The sequence below is a fragment of the Vombatus ursinus genome, unplaced genomic scaffold (genome assembly GCF_900497805.2).
Source record: "Vombatus ursinus unplaced genomic scaffold, bare-nosed wombat genome assembly UNPS02008543.1, whole genome shotgun sequence".
NCBI lineage: Eukaryota > Metazoa > Chordata > Mammalia > Diprotodontia > Vombatidae > Vombatus > Vombatus ursinus.
The window spans coordinates 1-18,769 of NW_020948321.1; the positions used below are offsets into that span (position 1 = coordinate 1).

General features: G+C 44.1%; 1 protein-coding gene across 1 annotated transcript in view; it reads left to right on the forward strand.

The window, feature by feature from the left end:
* Positions 1-4,929: 4,929 nt before the first annotated feature.
* The window catches only part of LOC114034203 (tyrosine-protein kinase JAK1-like), a gene marked incomplete at its 3' end in the record, with an annotated part of 28,747 nt that continues 14,907 nt past the window's right edge, over positions 4,930-18,769 (forward strand). Inside the window, exons 1-3 of the mRNA XM_027849801.1 lie at positions 4,930-5,047; positions 12,919-13,005; positions 14,508-14,706. Coding sequence (XP_027705602.1) covers positions 13,000-13,005; positions 14,508-14,706 — 205 coding nt within the window. The remainder of the gene's footprint in view (positions 5,048-12,918; positions 13,006-14,507; positions 14,707-18,769) is intronic.

An 18,769-nucleotide genomic window follows, 5' to 3' on the forward strand; every position in this document is an offset into this window, starting at 1 on the left:
CTTCCTTCCTTCCCTCCTTCCTTCTTTTCTTCCTTCCTTCCTTCTTTCCTACTTCCTTCCTTCCCTCCTTCCTTCCTTCCTTCCTTCCTTCTTTCCTTCCTTCCTTCCCTTCCTCCATCCTTCCTTTCCCTGTCTTCCCCTCCCTCCTCCTTCCTTCCTTCCTTCCTTTCTTCCTTCCTTCCTTCCTTCCTTCCTTCCTTCCTTCCTTCCTTCCTTCCTTCCTCTCTGTCTCCCTCCCTCCCTTTAAGGACCCTTACACCTCTATATGATCCTAGGAGACTAGGTAACAACAGGTTAACAGGGTGAGAGCCTTGCTTAGAGCCCCCACGCTCTCTGTGACCCATTCCGCCACCTTGTGGTGGAAACCTGGAAATGCTGGTGCATGGATTAGATGAGGTCATTCCCAAGACCGTTCTGGGAGCCGTGGCCACTTTCTGAGGCTGAGCTAGGATGGAGATATTGGGCAATCTTCCCTGGGCAGCTCCTTTTTCGGTTAATGATTCATCCGTCCCCACATACGTCACTCTAGGTTACTCTGGCAAGGGAAATACTACCCCCTTGCAGGGTCATGGGGTTTATCTGTGGAAGACTGAAATGTTGACTTACTCATCTTTTTTGAGAGATGGCGCAAAGTGCAACGTCAAGAGAACTGAGCCCACAGCTGGGAAGACCTGGGTTTGAGTCCCTCTCTGACCCACCCAATGGCTGGGTGACCCTGAGCTGGTCAGCGCCCCCAGGCAGCTGAGGAGATCTCACAGTCCTGGAGCAGGTGCTAATGTTCTTTGGTTGGAGAATGTCTGTGCTTGGAGCTACAGATATTGACACAGTCATGGTCCCTGTCAAAAAACAAGTAAAAGCCAATGTGTGCCCTTCAGCCACAGCGTAGGCATGAGCTTGATAATATTAAGAATAACGATCATGCATGTAGACTTTCAAGGTTTTCCAAGAATTTTACTTGATCCTCACAGTAACCCTGTGAGGTGAGTGTTGCAATTGTATTTCAACCGCATGGAAACTGAGGCTCACACAGCAAAGCTAGTTAGCATCTGAGGTGGGATTGTGGACTTAGATCTTCCCAACTCCAAGGCCAGTGTTCAATCTGCTACTCCAAGCTGCCTCTCAGTGGAAGCATTCAAGGTGCTCAACTGAGCCCATATGCTTGGTAGCTCAATAACTCACATTAAACTGGTTTTTAAATTATAGGATGGGGGGCATTCTGGGGTGGTGAACAGAGAGCCACACTTGTAGTCTGCAAGATCTGGGTTCAAGTCTTACCTCAGACACATAGTGGTTGTGTGACCCTGGCCATTTCACTTAACTACCCAGTGCCCTAGGCAAGACTCTTTCCACCATGAACTGAAGATCAGATGCCACCTGCATTGGTAGTGGGAGTTTTCTCATCTGAAAATTCCTTTTACCATTGAAACCATAATTCCAGGGCCTGTCCTATGCATCGGTTGCTCTTAGAATCCCCAGTTTTCTTCAAAGCTCGGCTTAAGCACTGTCTCCTCCATGAGGTCTTTCCTGATCCCCCTCAGTGCCACACCCCCAAGCCTCTTATTATTTTTGTGCATATTTATATGTGCCCATAGTATCACCCTCAATAGCACGTACACTCCTTCAGGGCAGGGGCTATTTCTTTTGTGTTTCTGTATCCGTAATACTTAGCCCTGTATGGCACACAGTAGGTACTTAAAGAATACATGTACATTGATTGCCCATAGTAAGCATTTACTGTATTGACTATCTGTTAATCAGGCAGTTTCCTGAGTCTGGAGGGAAGTTTTCACAGAATTGAGGTGGTATCAGGGTGGGGGAATTGGGAGTGAAAGTCTAAGGCTGGCCACCTTCGGAATTCGGTCACTTTAACACATGTAGCTTCTTTTTGTACAGCTTCCTCATCTATAAAAATGAATGGCTTAAGCTGGGTTCTCTCTAAGGTCATTTCCAAACGTGTCCTGTGGTTCTTCATAATCAGGTTTTCCCAGAGACGTCCCCAGAGGCTGTGCACTCATTGTCCCGGAATATTCAAAAATAGAATTTGCTGGTGTCTCCTTGTTGCTAAAAATAAGCACACAAGAAAATAACCCTACACCATAGAAAAGGAAATTGAGGCTGGTCACATGTCTTGTGCGTGGTGTGGTGTGGTGTGTTTCATACCAAGAGAACAGGGGCTCCTTGGAAAATGTTCAAGCCAGTGATTTCCTTCCCTCTGAAATCTTTAATATGAAATTAAAATAGAAGAATGTTCTTTATTAACAGATTTTTCATATGAAAATGGACTTGATTTTTTTTCTCTTTTGCTCCCAAATTTCATCTTTGGAAACTTCATGTTATTTCTTTAGAGTTGGAATAATGATACAGATGAAGAAACTGAGGATCAAAGTGGGGAAGTGATTGTCCCTAGACTTTCTAGGTCCCTTCCATCCTACACTATCTAGTAGCACCCTCCTAGGAGCATTTTGGTGCCTGTTTAATCTTGGCCTGACTTCATGAAGGAGAGTGCAGCTACCTTTTCCTCTAGCAGTGAAAAGGATGAAAGGCGGTGCCTGGGAGCCAGCGTGCAGCCACAGTGACTGGTGAACCAAAATGGTGCCTCTTTTGGTCCTAGGGAAATGGGAAAGATGGCAGCAAAGGGGATGGGCAGCATTTCCCCTCGAGTTTCCGTCCTCCATAGTTCAGCCTCTTGCCTAATTTTAAGAAGAGAAAATTACATGAATAAATTGTAGTAGCTGGGCTCTGTGAGATTCCTGGTGACAACAAGAGCTGAGGAGAATAGTTTAGACACACCTATGTCCTTGCAGACTTTATAACCTGATTAGGCAGCTAGGTGGTGTCATGGATGGAGTGCAGAGCTTGGTCAGGAAGTCTTGAGTTCAAATCTTAACTCAGGCAACAACTGTATGCCCCTAGGCAAGTGTTATTTAACTCGGTTCCTCCTCTGTAAAATGGAGGTAATAATAGAACCTACCTTATAGGGTTGTTGTGAGGATCAAGTGAGATAACATTTGTAAAGTGCTTGGTGAATCTTAAAGAGCTATAGCTACACTATTGGTGCCTGGGTCTGGGCCAGATAGCAGTTTTCTTGTTCAGTGTTTTTCAGTTGTGTCTGACTCTTCATGACCCGTTTGGGGTTTTCTCGGCAGAGATACTGCAGTCATTTGCCATTTCCATCTCCAGCTCATTTGATAGGTGAGAAAACTGAGGCAAACAGGGTGAAGTGACTTGCCCAGGGTCACATAGCTAGTAAGTAACTGAGGCTGGATTTGAACTCGGGTCTTCCTGACTCCAGGCCCAGCACTCTATCCACTGTCCCACCTAGCTGACCCAAAAGAGTGATAATAACAGCTAATTTTTATAGATTTAAAGGTTTGCAAAATACTTTACAAATATTATCTCACTACCACAACCCTGGGAGGTAGATCTTATTATTATTCTCACTTTACAGATAAAGAAACTGAGGCTGAAAGAGGTTAAATAACTTTCTAGTAAGTGTCTGAGGCGGGATTTGAGTTCAGGTCTTCCTGACTCAGACGCCAGCACCGTACCCACTTTGTCCCCTGTCGCTCTACTCTTCTGCGGTCCGATCAAACCTGGGAAACGCTGTTCAGTTTGGAGCAGGGGGGCTACATTTTAGGCAGAACATTGAAAGGCTAGAGAAAGGTTTGCTCATGCAGAGGAGGCCAACGGGCTGGAGATGGGCCCTATGTCCGTGCCAGAGGAGGAGCATTTGAAGGAACGTGGAGAAGAAAAGGCTCAGGGGAGACATAAGGGCTGTCTACAAGTATTTAAGGGCACCATGGATCCAGAGCTGGAAGGCCATCTCGTCTACCTCCTCCCATTTCACATATGAGGAAACTGAGGCTCAGGTAGATGGAGTGATTTCCCAAGATCACATAAGCAATAGAACTAAAGGCAGGATTTGAACCCAGATCCTCCAGCTTCCAAGTCATTCGTTCCCTGCTGCCTAGATGGATCTTGCCTATAGAAGGCATTCACTAAAAGTGGGATGAATGAATGATTAGTTTAAAGATGCAAAGGTCGGAATCCCTCCCTTTACCCCCAGTCGTCACTCACTCGGATCTGCCAACCATCATGGAATCTCAGCGCTGGAAGGACCACAGAGAACATCTACCCCTACAACCTCCACAAGTTAGTGAGTCAACATACATATCTTGCCTGCTTACTGTGTGCCAAGGATTGTGCTGAGCACTTGGGATACACAGAAAAGTCAAAACCAATCTTGTTCTCAAGGAGTTTAGATTCTAACAATATGCATTCATTAAGAACCTTCTATGTGCCAGTCAAGTCAATATGCATTTATTAAGTGCTTACTGCATAGGCCAGGCACTGTGCTAAGTCCTGGGAATACAAAGGAGCTCAACTAGTTCTCACTAGAATGAAGACATTAGGGACAGGTTAAGAGGAGGGGGCAGCCGATTCCATCATTTCATTTTAGGAATTTTGGGGACCTTGTTTTGCCCTCAAGCCTTCACTTCCAGCCTTCCATGAATCAGGGGAGACATGACTTCCTGGCCTGCTAAGCCCCCTCTTCTCTAGCCCTCTCAGTCTGTTCCAGGTGGAATAGAAAGGGTAAGGGAGCGTCCCAGACACCACAGAGCTCTTAGGAAAATGGTATTGACTCTGGTGGCTACAAAGCTCAGCCTCATCTGGAGAAGTCGATTTCTCTGAGTGAAGGCGAGCTCCTTGGGCCCGTGAGGCAATAAATGGTGAGCGATTGAGCAGACATTGATTGTTTGATCGTCCCTGGAAGTTTATTGTAAGTGAATCTGCAGTCCGTGTTCTGGGGCCTTCCCGGAATCTGGGCTATAATTGGAAAGCAGAGCGGCATATAGAAAAGCAATCATTCTGCCTTGCTGCCAGGAGAAAATAGCAGGTTTGATATTTATATTCTGACAGTTCTGCTGGTTGGAGCCCTCGTGGACGGGGAGGATGCTTGCACTGGCATGAGGGTAGCTGCTGGGGTGTTGCGGTGGACGGATGCTTGGGACCAGAGATCCAGAAAAGCAAAGCCTCGTGGGCCGAGGTAGGTGAGGCTTCAGCAGGTCAGAGCACAAGAGCTTGGATCTGAAGGTGGAGGGGGCTGCTGAAGTCATCCCGTCCAACCCCACGATTTTACAGAAAGAGAAACTGAGGCCCAGAGGGGAGAGCTGACTTACCTGGGGTCTCTCTAGATGCCATCTGAATCCTTTCCTTAATATTGTTGTTGTTAGTGCCAGAGAGCTGTGTTCAAATGTAGGCTTGAACCCTAGAAGCAACAGACTTTTTTCCCCCATCAAAATCATGGACTTCCTTCCCCTTGACCTGGATTCAAGCCTTGATTCTGGGGCATGAGAGCCCTGTGACTTCAGCCAAATTACATCATCTCTCTGGCCAGATGGAGGTTTGGATTAGATGACCTCCAGGGTACCTTTCAATTCTAAGTCCTCCCCTTTGATCCTTCCCATTTTCACTATCTAGGAATAAGATCGAAATGTACTTGGTGGGGGTGTGTTCATGAGCAGAAGAACCAGAAATTCTCCTTTTTGTGAGGCTGTTAGTTTTCTTTCGTTCACCCATCCATCTAGCCATCTGTCCATTCATCTGTATGCCACCTGTCCCTCCATTCATCCGTGTGTCCCTCTATCCGTCCATGCATCATCCATCCATTTATTTATTTTGTGGTGGTATCACTGTTTTGTTGATACATTTTATCTTGAAACAAAATACATACTCCAGCAAATTCATAGCTAAGCACTAGCACATCCCCACCTGTGTCCCTCACCTCATAAGGCTTTCTGACTGACAATGAATGGTAAAGCATTTAAAATCCTTACTATGTGCCAGCCACTATGCTAAGTTCTGGGTTTACAGATGCTAACGGGAGATAGCTCTGGCCCAAAAGGGACTGACATTCTAACAGAGTGGTGCCTTTTGTGGAGGCATTTGATCTGGGGAGTCCTAGAGATAATGAGTGAAGCCACGTGACAGATGGATGTCACTTTCCAGAAACAAAGGTAGCATCGGTTTCATTACTAGCACCTTTTTGTCTTTACATCCCCAGAACTTGGCACAGTTCCTGGCACATAGGAAGTGCTTAGAATTCTACTCATTGACTCCTGTTGGCAAGAGGTTGAAATGAGGGTAGTGGTGGTTAGTTATTCAGTCTGTTAGTCAATAAGCATTTATTAAGCACCTAGTCAGTCAGTCAATAAGCGTTATTAATGACCTACTATATGCCAGGCTAAGTGCTGGGGATACAAAGAAAGGCAAAAGACAATCCTGCCCAGGAGGCCCTCACAACGTAGTGGGGAGACAGCATTCAAACAGCTATGTACAGACAAGCAGGACTCATGCTTTAAGGAGGGTTTAGCATAGTCTAGATGACTTCCTGAGGATTCATTTAAGTTTCTCATTCTATGAAACAAAATTCAGTCTAATCATCCCCTCTTTAGCTGTGTCTGATCTCTGCAGAGCTCTGTACTAGGTGTCATCAGGGAGAAAAGAAGGTTTGAGAAACGTGGCTGTCTTCTAGGGACAGAAACTCGGTTGTTTGGCCTCTCCATTAATGCTCCATTGAATGACGATAGCCTGGAGCGCGGGGCACTTGTTGCTGGCTTCACTGCCGGCACACACCTGCCTGCCCTTCCCTGCAGGTGCATCGGGCTTGGATTATAATCTTACTTTCACACAATAGGATGTAATTTGGCCAAAGTCACGGGCTCTCCTGCCCCAGAATCAAGGCTTGAATCCGGGTCAAGGGGAAGGGAAGTCCATGATTTTGAAGGGGGAAAAAAGTCTGTTGCTTCACAGGGTTCAAGCCCACATTTGAACACAGCTCTCTGGCACTAACAACAACAATATTAAGGAAAGGATTCAGATGGCATCTAGAGAGACCCCAGGTAAGTCAGTTCTCCCCTCTGGGCCTCAGTTTCTCTTTCTGTAAAATCATGATGACTTCCTGGGCCCAGGAGTGATTCAGTGTCCATATAGGTCTTACAGATATAGAAGGGACCTTACTGGACACCCTCAATGTACAGATGATAGAACTGGGGGCCAGAGAGGTGGAGTGATTTGCTCCAAGTCACTCGGCTTGCAAGCATCTGAGTTGAGATTTGAACGTTAGTCCTACACTCTACCCACTACTTGCCCAGCTTCTTAGCCCTTAGCTGTCCTTCAGTGACAGCCTCCTGGGCTGGCCCTTACTCGCTTGGGGGAACCTGCTGGCTAGGGTCCTTTCAAGAGCCCAGGGCTATCTCTAGCCCCTGGTGAAGCCCATGGAGGAATGGCAGAGGGAGTTTTGTTGCCTCCAGGTAGGACTATGGGAAAATGCCAGCTCAGTTTGTAGTAGCTTACGCTTTCCCTAGAATATTCCTACCCCATATTGGCCACTGAGCCCCACTGACTTACCTTTGTTTACCCTCATTTTTCTGCTGACTTGGTATACCGTTATTAATCTTTTAACTTTGTACCACCCTTATTTGATTTTTTGTTTTGTCAAAAGATTATTAAAATGTTCAGCCCTGGGCTGTCCAGATACAATCGTGATGTTTGGTGTCTGTGTCTGAATGTCTCTTGATTAAACAAGTATTACTGGAGGCAGCCTGGCATAATGGCTGGAAAGTTTGCCTTAGAATCTGTAAGAGCTGGGTTCAAGTCCTTCCATTGGCTTTGTGACTCTAGGTATGTCACTCAACTTCTCAGTGTCGGTGCTGACTTGCATTGATGGAGGGATTTCCTCATCCTGAAGTTACCTACCCCAATGAGATGTTAGGTCCAGTTCCCATCTGTCAGCAAGTACTGAGTCTATTTTTGGACAGCATTAATACTTAAAGAAATCCTTCCTTGCCTGGAGTTATTCAGGAAATTTCTTCCTTCTATTCCTTCTTAGTCGCTTCCACCAAGTTATGTCCAGGGGGAGATCTCTTCTCTAGCTACAAAGCATGACCACCCATGAAATATTAGAGTTGGAAGGGGCCACAGCGTTCATCTAGTTCAACTTCTTCATTTTACAGAGGAGGGAAATGAGAACCAGAGAGGGGAAGGTACTAGCCCCAAGTAGCACAGCTCATTAGAAACTAGACCTCAGGTCCAGCCTGCCAGTTGAATTCTCTGTCTATTGTACCAAACTGATTTGGACTATTGTGTTGTGTGTAGCGATCTTTTTTTTTCTTTTCCGTTTCCATGTGGGATATTTTTGTACTATTTTTTGCTATCGTCTTCACTGCTTTTTTGGGGAACTCTTCCTTTAGTTCTTCCCCTTACAGATGCTTGATAGAGTGGTGTGTATGCAGTGGTGCTTGCTAAATGATATTACCTGAGTAAGGCCCCCATGACATAGATCCCTCACGTCTGCCCTGTAGCCCCTTTGCTGTAATTGCTGGTGATTTCCTTATGGACCCCCTCCAGTCTCTTATTTAGATAGTCCTGCCATCTGCCTTGGGCTGTTTAGTGTAAACAAAACTATTGAACCATTTTAGGGTGTGGGAGTGTGTGCGGTGGGCCACACCTTCACACCTTCCTTTCCTTGGATTGTGTGATTTCCTCTGGGGTATATATGGTCCAGTGGGTAGGGATCAGCTCTCCTCTCCCAGCCCTCCCCCTCCCTTTCATTTCCTGAAAGTGATCTCTCTCCACCTTAAATTTCTTTGAAATGTCAGCCATTATTTCTTTTTTTAAGTTTTATTGATGTTTTGTTTTTACATTATAAGCAAAGATTACCTTTGCTTCTCATGTAACAAAGTATAGCAATTGAGTAAAACTAATAATGCAGTGAGCTCATCTGAAAGTAAATGCAACAGTCCACATCTGTAGCCACCCCTTCTATTTTTTAAAATTGTTTTTTTAAATGAGCTGAAATCCATTTTCTCTCCTTCTCACCCTATTGAAAGAAAGAGAAAAGAAAAACAAATTCTTTGTAACAAATATGCACAGACAAAGCAAAACAAATTACCTCATTGAAGGAATGTGAAAATAAGTGTGTTTTGTTCTGCCCATGAACTCCATCAGCATGTTTCTTCATCATCGTCAGTTATCACCGGTCCTCTGAAATCATGGATGGTCCTCATTCTTACAGCTTTCAAACTTGTTCGTCTTTACATTGTTGTTATTGTATAAACTGTTCTCCTGCTTCTGCTGATTTTCATGCTTCACAGATTTGTAGGAGTCTTCAACACTGTTCATTCTTCATGGCTAATGTGGAAATGTTTTGCATGATTTCATATGTATAATGAGTATCGGATTTCTTGCCTTCTCAATGGGTAGTGGAGGGTTGGAGGAAGAGAATTTGGAACTCAAAATAAAGATAAAATTTAAAAATCCACAGAAAAATAAATAAAATGGGGATGATTCTAATAACTCTAGTACGTACCTCATTTAATTAGTGGTCATTTGGACCATTGTTTTCACATGACTATAGATAACCTGAGTTTCCTCCCTTGAGAACTGCCTGTTCATATCCTTAGGTCATTTATCCATTGGGGAATGGCTCCTTTTCTTGTAAGCTTGAATTAGTTCTTTATATATCTTAGACATGAGACCTTGCCACAATGGCAATTTCCCTAGTTAATTGTTTCCTTTTTTTTTTTTTGCTTTTTGCTAGGCAATTGGGGTTAAGTGACTTGCCCACAGGTCACACAGCTAGTATGTTGCGTGTTGTGTGTCTGAGACCACATTTGAACTCAGGTCCTCCTGACTTCAAGGCCGGAGCTCTATCCACTGCACCACCTACCTGCCCCCAAAAGCTTGTTTTCTCCTTCACACTATCTTTTTATTTTTTTTTAAGGCAATTGGGGTTAAGTGACTTTGCCCAGGGTCCCACAGCTAGTAAGTATCAAGTGTTTGGTCTGAGGTCACATTTGAACTCAGGTCCTCCTGACTTCAGGGCCGGTGCTCTGTCCACAGCGCCACCTAGCTGCCCCAATTGTTTCTCTTTCAATCTTAGCTTTAATGGATTTGTTTGTGGAAAAATTTGAGTTTCATATAATCAAATGATCTATCTTCAGTAAATCTCTCTACCTCTTGTTTGGTCATAAATTTTCCTTCTATCCACGGATCTGATTGGTAATTTTTTTCCCGATTTTTCTAATTTTGTTTATGATATACTTAGGTCATGTATGGACTTGGAGCTTATCTTGGTGTAGGTTAAATTTCTTCCATACGGCTGCCTGATTTTCCCGGGAGTTTTTGTCAATTAGTGAGTCTTTATTCCATTATCTGGGACGTTTGTGTTTACTAAATACTAGGCTACTAAATATATCTACTTCTATAAGTTGAGTACCTAATCGATTATACTGATCAACCTCTCTATTTGTTATCCAGTACAGAAGACTCATATTCCTAAGTTCATATCTGGCCTCAGACACTTACTAGCTGTGTGACTCTAAACGAGTCACTTATCCTCGTTTGCCTCAGTTTCCTCATCTGTAAAATGAGCAAGAGAAGGAAATGGCAAATCACTCCGGTATCTTTGCTAAGAAAACCCCAAATGGGGTCACCAAGAGTATGACATGGCAAAAACAAGTAAACAACAGCAACCTAACCGTTTAGAGAATTATTGCTCATGGTATAGTCGGAGACGCTGCTAAGCTCCCTTCATTCCGACTTTTCATTATTACCTATGAGCTTTTTTGACCTTTTTTGCGTCCGTGTAAATTTCATTATTTTTTAGTTTTGTAAAATAATCTTTTGGTAGTTTGGTATTACCTTGAATAAGTCAACTAATTTAGGCAATATTGTCATTTTATTTCATTGACTCACCCTACTTGGGAACAATTAATATTTTTCCTGTTATTTAGGTCTGTCTTTATTTCTGGAAACAATGCTTTGGAGTTATATGTGTATAGTTTTTATCTTGGTAGGCAGACTTAATGTATTTTATACATTGTATGGTTATTTTGAATGAGCTTTTCTTTCCGTCTTTTCCTGTTGGATATTATTGGTATTATGTAGAAATTCTGATGATTTGTGTGGATTTATTTTACATCCTGCAAGTTTGCTGAAGTTATTGTTTCAACTAATTTTTAGTTGAAGAGAGTTGTCATCTTACCCGGTGATCACCCCACCTCTTCTTTACTTAGTCTTCTTCTTCCCATTTCTTTCTCATGTTCTGTTGATGTCGCCAGTAGAATCTGGGTCAAATAGAAGTGAGGGCTGAGGAGCAGTGCATTCCTAGCCTTTGAGGCCAAGATTGGTTTTAGGAATTAGATTTTGGCTGGATTTTACATTGTTTGCTTTTGCATTGTTTGTATTCATTTCATTGCGATGTAGCCAACTGAGGGGCTGAAGTACTGGGCTTAAGCGTCAGGAAGACCTGGGCTCCAACCAATCTCCAGTCCTTATAAGATGAGTGACTCTGGGCAAGTCAGTGAACTTCTCTGGTTAATTGACTTGGCACCTTCCTAAATCACAGATTGAGAGCTAGAAGGGACCACAGAGGTCATCGGGTCCAACCCTCTCATTTTGTAGATGATGCCACAGCTAGGTGTCCAAGAGAGGACTTATCCACTGTCACAAGCAGTTACAAATGGCATCTGCGGAGAGCATTCTCACAACTGAAGTCCGTGTTGCTGAAATCACAGTTCCTTCAGTGGACAGAGCACTGGACCTGGAGTTAAGAAGTCCTGAGTTCAAATTTAGACTCGGACACTCATTAGCTGTGTGACTCTGGGCAAGTCGTTTAACCCTGTTTGCCTCAGTTTCCTCAACTGTAAAATGGGAATAATAACAGCACCTTCCTCCTAGGGTTGTTGTGAGCTCAAATGAGATAATGATTGTAAAGTGCTTAGCACAGTGCCCGGCACATAGTAGGCGCTTAATAAAGACTTATTCCCTTCTCTGCCTTACTGGAATATTGTAATCATCACACATTGTTGTTCTGGTTCTGCGTGGCTTCGCATCAGTTTGCATCAGTTTTCCCAGGCTTCTCTGTATTAGTTGTACCGGATTTATTCATATTCTGTAATGTGATTATTCTACCCTTGTCAATGGGCACCATTTTATTTCCAGATTTTTCTTTTTTTTGATAATGCTATAAATACTCCCATAATTTCTCATGCTCCTTGGTCTGAAGGACCTTAGCTCTGTGGGCTGAGCCCATCTGCCTCGTATGAGAGCCTTACTAGGGGCCTGATCTTCTTCAGGGCAGGGTCTATGCCACTTTTTTCCTCTTTTTATCTCCAGCCCCAAACACAGTGCCTTTCCTGGAGTGAGCTCTTAATGAATGTCTACACAGATGACTCAAAGTTTCTTTATATCCGAATCTCTAAATCCCCCTAGGTCAATCTGGTCTTGACATGGAATTGCTGAAGCAAAGAAGTTTTATTCTACACTCCCCAGATCCATCTTCCCTTCCCTTCTTTTCCTTCCATTAGATTGTAAGCTCCTTGAAAGCAGGGATGGTCTTTTGCTTCTTTCTGTATATCCAGTGCCTGGCACATAGTAGGCATTTCATGAATGTCTGACTGATTGATTGATTGATTCATAGCCCTAGGGTAGGACAGCTGATAAAAGCGTTTTACTTCACTGTTAATAGAGCTGAGTGATCTGGAGGCAGGGGCGTGAATTCTCAAGGAAGTGAGGAGGGGTCTTCTGGGGAGCTGTTTACAGACCACCCAGAGAAATGTTATTGACCAAATGGTGATGGATCCTTCACCTGCTCAGGATCCTTGCCTCCAGGACGCAAAAGCTCTGGCTCCATTTTGGAGATGAAACAAGACAATGATGGCTGCGTTGTCTCTACGCTCGACCAGGGACCTTCTTGGCCCCTCAAAGGCCACACCAGCCTTTTAGAATTCTTTACTTGCTGCCCACATGCTCTTTTGTTGGTGACTTTTTCTTAGTTATGGATCAGATGTCTTGTTTTCTTATCCGGATGGGAGGTACCCTTGCGCTCATTTCTTTCTTTCTTTCTCTGCTCAGATCAGCTTTTGAAGTGATTGAGAAAAGGTAAAGACAACACATTCCGCTGTCTGAGGAGGAGGGTAGCACACAGCCGAATAAATGCAGGTATGTTGATTTGCTTATTTCTATATGGATAATCATGATAATGATATTAGTAATATTTCTGTAGTCCCTTAAGGTTTGCAAAGCACTTTTCAGATGTCTTCTCATTTGACCCTCACATCAGCCCTGTGACATGGGTGCCATTATTAGCCCCATTTTACAGATGGGGAAATTGGTGCTGAGAGAGAAGTTAAATGACCTGCCCAGAGTCTCACAGCTAGGAAGTGTTTGAGCAGGATTTAAATTCAGATCTTCCTAACTCCAAGTCCAGATTTCTGTCAGCTAGTGGTCCAGTGCACAGAGTATTGGGCCTGGAGTCAGGAAAACCAGAGTTCAAATATGGCCTCTGACACTTACTAGCTATGTGGCCCAAGGTAAGTCAGCCTCAGTTTTCTCTCCTCAGTTTCTTCATCTGTAAAATGGGGCTATGGGGAGTTGGAGTAGTACAGTGGATAGAGCTAGTCTTGGAGTTTGGGAGACCTGGATTCAACCCCACTTCTAACATATCCAAGCCATATTACCCTGGGCAAGTCAATTCATTTCTCCAAGACTCAGTTTCTTCAACTGTAGAACTGTAAAGTTGTAATACTTCAAATGAGAGTGGTGCAGAAAAGAGAGTAGATCTTGGAGTCTGGATGACCTGGGTTCAAATCCTGCCTCTGACTCCTAATAGCTGTGTGACCTTGGGCAAGTCACTGAAGCTTCTCCAAGTAGCTCTCTGTCTGAGATTATAAAGTGCACAGTAGGTGCCCATATTACGCTATGCTAGGGACAGGGGAGGGGAAAGACTCAACACAGAAAAGTCAATACATCACGTAGACAACATGTTGCCCAGTAGTTTCCAGAAAGAGAAAGCTCCAAAGACTGGCAGAAAGGTCAGGAAAAGCCTTGCTTAAGCGCTTTTTCTTATCTGATTATATTTTTGGAGGAGGAAAGTTGACTTGTGCCCACCTCACCCTCTCAGGGACCTTCTTTGAAGGCATTACTGGGATTTTTCCAGCGGCCTCAGCAAAAATGAATCCTGGTGGTGGAGGGAAGCCCCCTGAACTGAGCATCTTGGCCTGGGCTCTCCCATGGGCATTAGCTGTTTCTTGGGGACCCCGTCTGGAAGCAAAAGAGTACCTCAAGAGGAAACCAAAGCAAAGGGGAAGGCAGGCCCCGGGCTTCTGGGACAAATGTACCTTGGGGGTTTTTTCTTCTCAGGGGCAGCAAACAGCAGCCAGGCCAGCGTAGGAGAGCTGAGCCTGCCTCAGCCTCCGGTCACGGGACTTACTGAGGAGGAGCAGGGAGGGAAGGGTCCCACGGTCAGAGGATTCAGGATTCAGGGCTAGTGGGGCCTAAGCACATATTAGATGCTGAACAAATGCCTTTGGTTGGAATTCACTCTTACTTGGGAGGCAGGGAGAGGACCCCAAGGCTTGCTCCACGGATTCCTTCTGGCTTGTCTTTCTGGAGCTATGAGCCTCTTATAACTTTATGTAATGTCCACTTCTCTTCCCAAATAGTATCTAAATTTCAAAGAGGACTGCAATGCCATGGCGTTTTGTGCAAAAATGAGGAGCTACAAGAATAATGAGGTCAATCTGGATGTGCTGGAGCCTGGGGTGGAGGTGGTGTTCTATCTGCCCGATAGGAAACCCCTCCACTTGCTCAGTGGGGACTATACCGTGGAAGACCTGTGCATCCGAGCCGCTCAGGAGTGCTGTGAGTATTCCCAGCCCACCCCCAACCTAGCTGCAAACTGGGGCACCTAGGCAGCACTGCAGCCCTGGGGCTGGAGTCCAGAAGACCTGAGTTTAAATCCAGTTTCAGATACGTACTAGCCGTGTCACTTAATCTCTGTGTACATAGAAGGAGGATGGTGTGAGAAGACTGAAAAGTTGGAAAGGCCCAGGAATGTGAAGGGCTTTAAAAGCCCAAGGATTTTCTATTTGATCTTGAAGGTGATAGGGAACCATTGGGATTTAGTGAATAGGGGGATGATGTGGTCAGAGCTGGACTTCAGGAAGACCACTCTGACAACAGAGTGGGCGATAGGCTAGAAGACCAAGCAGCAGGCTCTCCGGCATAAGGTTGTGAGGGCCCGCACCATGCAGGACACAGGGATGCTGTTAATTAGCAAAGTTCATTGTCTGTAAATATTCACAGAGTATTATTTGTTAGTCAAATGAGCGTAAACCTGGCTGTCTAATGGTTTCATTCTTCACACTCACTGTGTGGCATTCTAGTTGGATGCCTCAGTTTCTCTGTCTGTAAAATGCTGTAAATGTTAGGGTAATGAAGTCTACCACATATCAATTTCATGGGCATAGTAAAGTTCTTTTAAAATTATATATATTTTTTAATCAGTGAAAATCCACTTCCCTGAAAAACAGGGAAAAGAAAAAAAAGACAAAGAAAGAAAAACAAACCTGTTAACAAACACATATAATGAAGCAAAACAAATCCCCAAATTGGCTGTGTAAAAAAAAAAAAAGTCCCACTCTTCAGTCTGACTCCATGGCTTCTCTGGAAGGAGCTGAACAGCCTACTTTACCATGAATCCTTCAGAATTTTGGCCGGTCAGTGCGTTGATGAGAGGTCTTCAATCTTCAGAGCCGTTTGTCTTTACAATATTGCTGTCATTGGGTGAATTGTTCTGGTTCTGCTGACTTCTTTCTGCGTTAGTTCATCCAAGTGTTCCCCCACTGTCTCTTAAGCCGTCCGTTTGTGATTTCTTAAAGCACAGTAGTATTCCATTACATTCACGTACCACAGCTTGTTCAGACATTCCCCAATTGATGGGCACCTCCTCAGTTTCCAATTCTTTACTATCTTAAAAAAAGCTGCTATCAATATTTTGTGCATGTGAGTCCTTTTCCTCTTTCTTTGATCTCTTTGGGGCAAGGGCCTAGGAGAAGTGTTACTGTGTCAAAGGTTATACACAGCTGAGTAACCTTGTGGGGCATCATTCCAAATGGCTTTCCAGAATCGCTCAACCATTCACTACTCCACCAATAGTACCATTAGAAAGATTTACTGCATTTTAAAAAAGACATTTTAAATTTCACGAAGAGCATCCGTTTCATTTATTGCTTCTTTAATTTTTTGAAAAGCGATGTGAGTGCCTGTAAAGCACTTTGCCCACTTTAAATTGTTAGATAGATATTAGTTAGTATTATTTCCTATGTATTACTGGAATTTCCATCTCTATGTTCCACCTGATTGACTTGGTCTTCTCGGCTGTGTGTTAACCCTTCCTCGGTTCTTCGTGATGCAGAAGGTAGCTGGGAGATGTAGTGGAGAGAGCAGGCAGGAAGACCTGGGTTCAGATGACCCCCTGGGGTCTTTGGGCTCTGATGCTGAGTAGGAATTATTCTTCACCTTGTTTGAGTCATGGACCCCCTGGGCAGGCAGCCTGGTGAAGTCTATGGACCCTTTCTCAGAATCATGACTTTAAATGCACAAAATAAAATGCATAGAATGACGAAGGAAGTGAATTATGTCAAAATCCAATTGTCAAGCTATTTTAAAAACAAGTTTCCCGGAGCCTAGGTTAAGAACACCTGCTCTAATCTCACGATCCTTGTGACAATCCTGTGAAATAAATGCTATGGTATTGTTATTAATAATAATTAATAATTATTATTATTTAGAGATGAGGGAGCTAAAGTCAAGGGAGGTGAATTGAAATGCCCAGGGGTCACACAGCTAAAGCGTCAGAGTTGGGATTCAAACACAGGCCCTCCTGCCTCTAAATCTCGCTCTCTGGCAAACCCAAGAATGAACAATCCTCAGTTGTTTAAATTGGGGATGTGCACTAATTTGGGGACTGCCTTTCGATCAAATCAAACTACAATTAATAATTGATTTATGCCAAACCTTCATTTTCTCCCTCTATGTTCCAAAAATCCAAGTGATTTTCATTCTTCAGTAGGGAGCGAATGGGAAGAAGAATGGAATGATGTGAGTGAGTGGGAGGCTGTCTCAGCATCGTAGTTTCGGGCGTCTTGATGGTTATTTTTTCACCCCTCTTGCTAAAGGGAAAATGGCGCCTGATTTTGGGAGTGGAGAGCAAGAAAGAGGAGCAGAGGAGCAGATGAAGGAGGGAGAAGGGAGAGGTGAGGGAAGGCTACGGGACCAGCTTCATTAAACATGCATCCTCTAGTTAGGCGGCCGCTAATGAAAACCATTTAGGATAAATACACTGAGTACTTAAGAAACCTATTTATTATTTATGCTGAGAGATTTTAATCACTGTCAAAAGTCACTTGGGTTGGTGTTTATTCTAACACACACGCCCTTCACCGCTGCCAGGAAATTTTTTGTGTATGTGATGGATGAGGCAGTGTGTGAGCACCGGACGACAGTGTGAAAACCGACGTTTGGAAGGATGGTGAGGAAGGGTTTCCCACCTCCTTCAGAATTTATTTCTCACATTTCTAGAGAACATGAAGTTTTGCAAAGTGGTTTACACCCATCATTCCATTTGACCCTCCCACCAACCCTGAGCTCAAGGTGCTATTGTCATCCCCATTTTACAGGTGAGGAAACTGAGACACAGAGTATCTTGTCTGTTGTCACACAGCTAATAACCAGGCATCAGGTACTTTGCATGGGCCAGCCACAAGGGATGGGGAGGTGAACTCAGCCATCCTTCCCTTCCCCCAGGAGCTTTCAACCGCAGAATCTCAGAGTGAGTAGGGACCTCAGAGACTACCTAATCCAACCCTTGCCTGACCGAGAACTCACATTACGGCATCACTGCTAAGAGGTCAGTTAGTCAGTCAGCTAGCATTTATCAAGCATCTACTATATGCCAGGAACTGTGGTGAATGTTGGGTCCTCCAGCCTCTGCTCCATGACGTCTGGGGAAGGACAACCCCACCACCTGCCGAGGCAGCCAATTTGGCTTTGGGACACCTCTCATTGTGAGGATGCTTTACCTGAAGTTAAGCCTAAGCCCGCCTCTTAGCAACTCCCCTGTCCCCCCCACTCCCAGCATCTATTGCTTCTAATTCTACTCCCGGGGTTAGACAGAACAAATCTAATCTGTCTTCCCCATGATGGCCTTCAGATAGTTGAAGACAGCTGTCATGGTCTCTTGGAGTCTTCCTAGTTGAGACTAAACCTGCCTATGGCATCATTTTCAGTTTTCTCACCATCCTGAATAACCTCTTCTGTGCATACTTTAGCTTCTGCCTCTTAAAAATGGGTCACTTGATACTGAACAGAATACTCCATATGTGCTTTGGTTGCTACAGAGTCCCTTGGGGGGTCTTACTTACCTCCTTATATTTATACCTTTGGATTCTCTTGACACAGCCTAGGGGAATATTAACTTTTGTTGATTTTATGTCACACTGTTAACTTAAATTGAGCTTTTGGTCCACTGAGGCCCCCAGATCTTTTTCACAAGAACTGTCGTTTGGCCGTACCTCTGCCATCCAGTACTCATGAAGCTGACTTTTGGAACCTGTGTAGAACTTTGCATTTATCTCTATTAAATTCCATCTTACTCTATTTGACCCATTGTTATAAATGGTTAAATATCTTTTTGGGTATTGATTTTGGTCCTCTGGGTTTTATCTATCCTTCCAAACTCTGTGTTATCTGCAAGTTTGATCAACATGCCGTCTCTGCCGTTCATAAAGTCATTAAAAGAAATGTTCAACATCATAGGGCCAAGCACAGATCCCTGGAGCTCTCCATTAGAGCTCATTTTTCTAAGTTGATATTGACCCATTAATGACTGTGCTTAGGGATCAGCCATTTAGTCAGTTCCAAA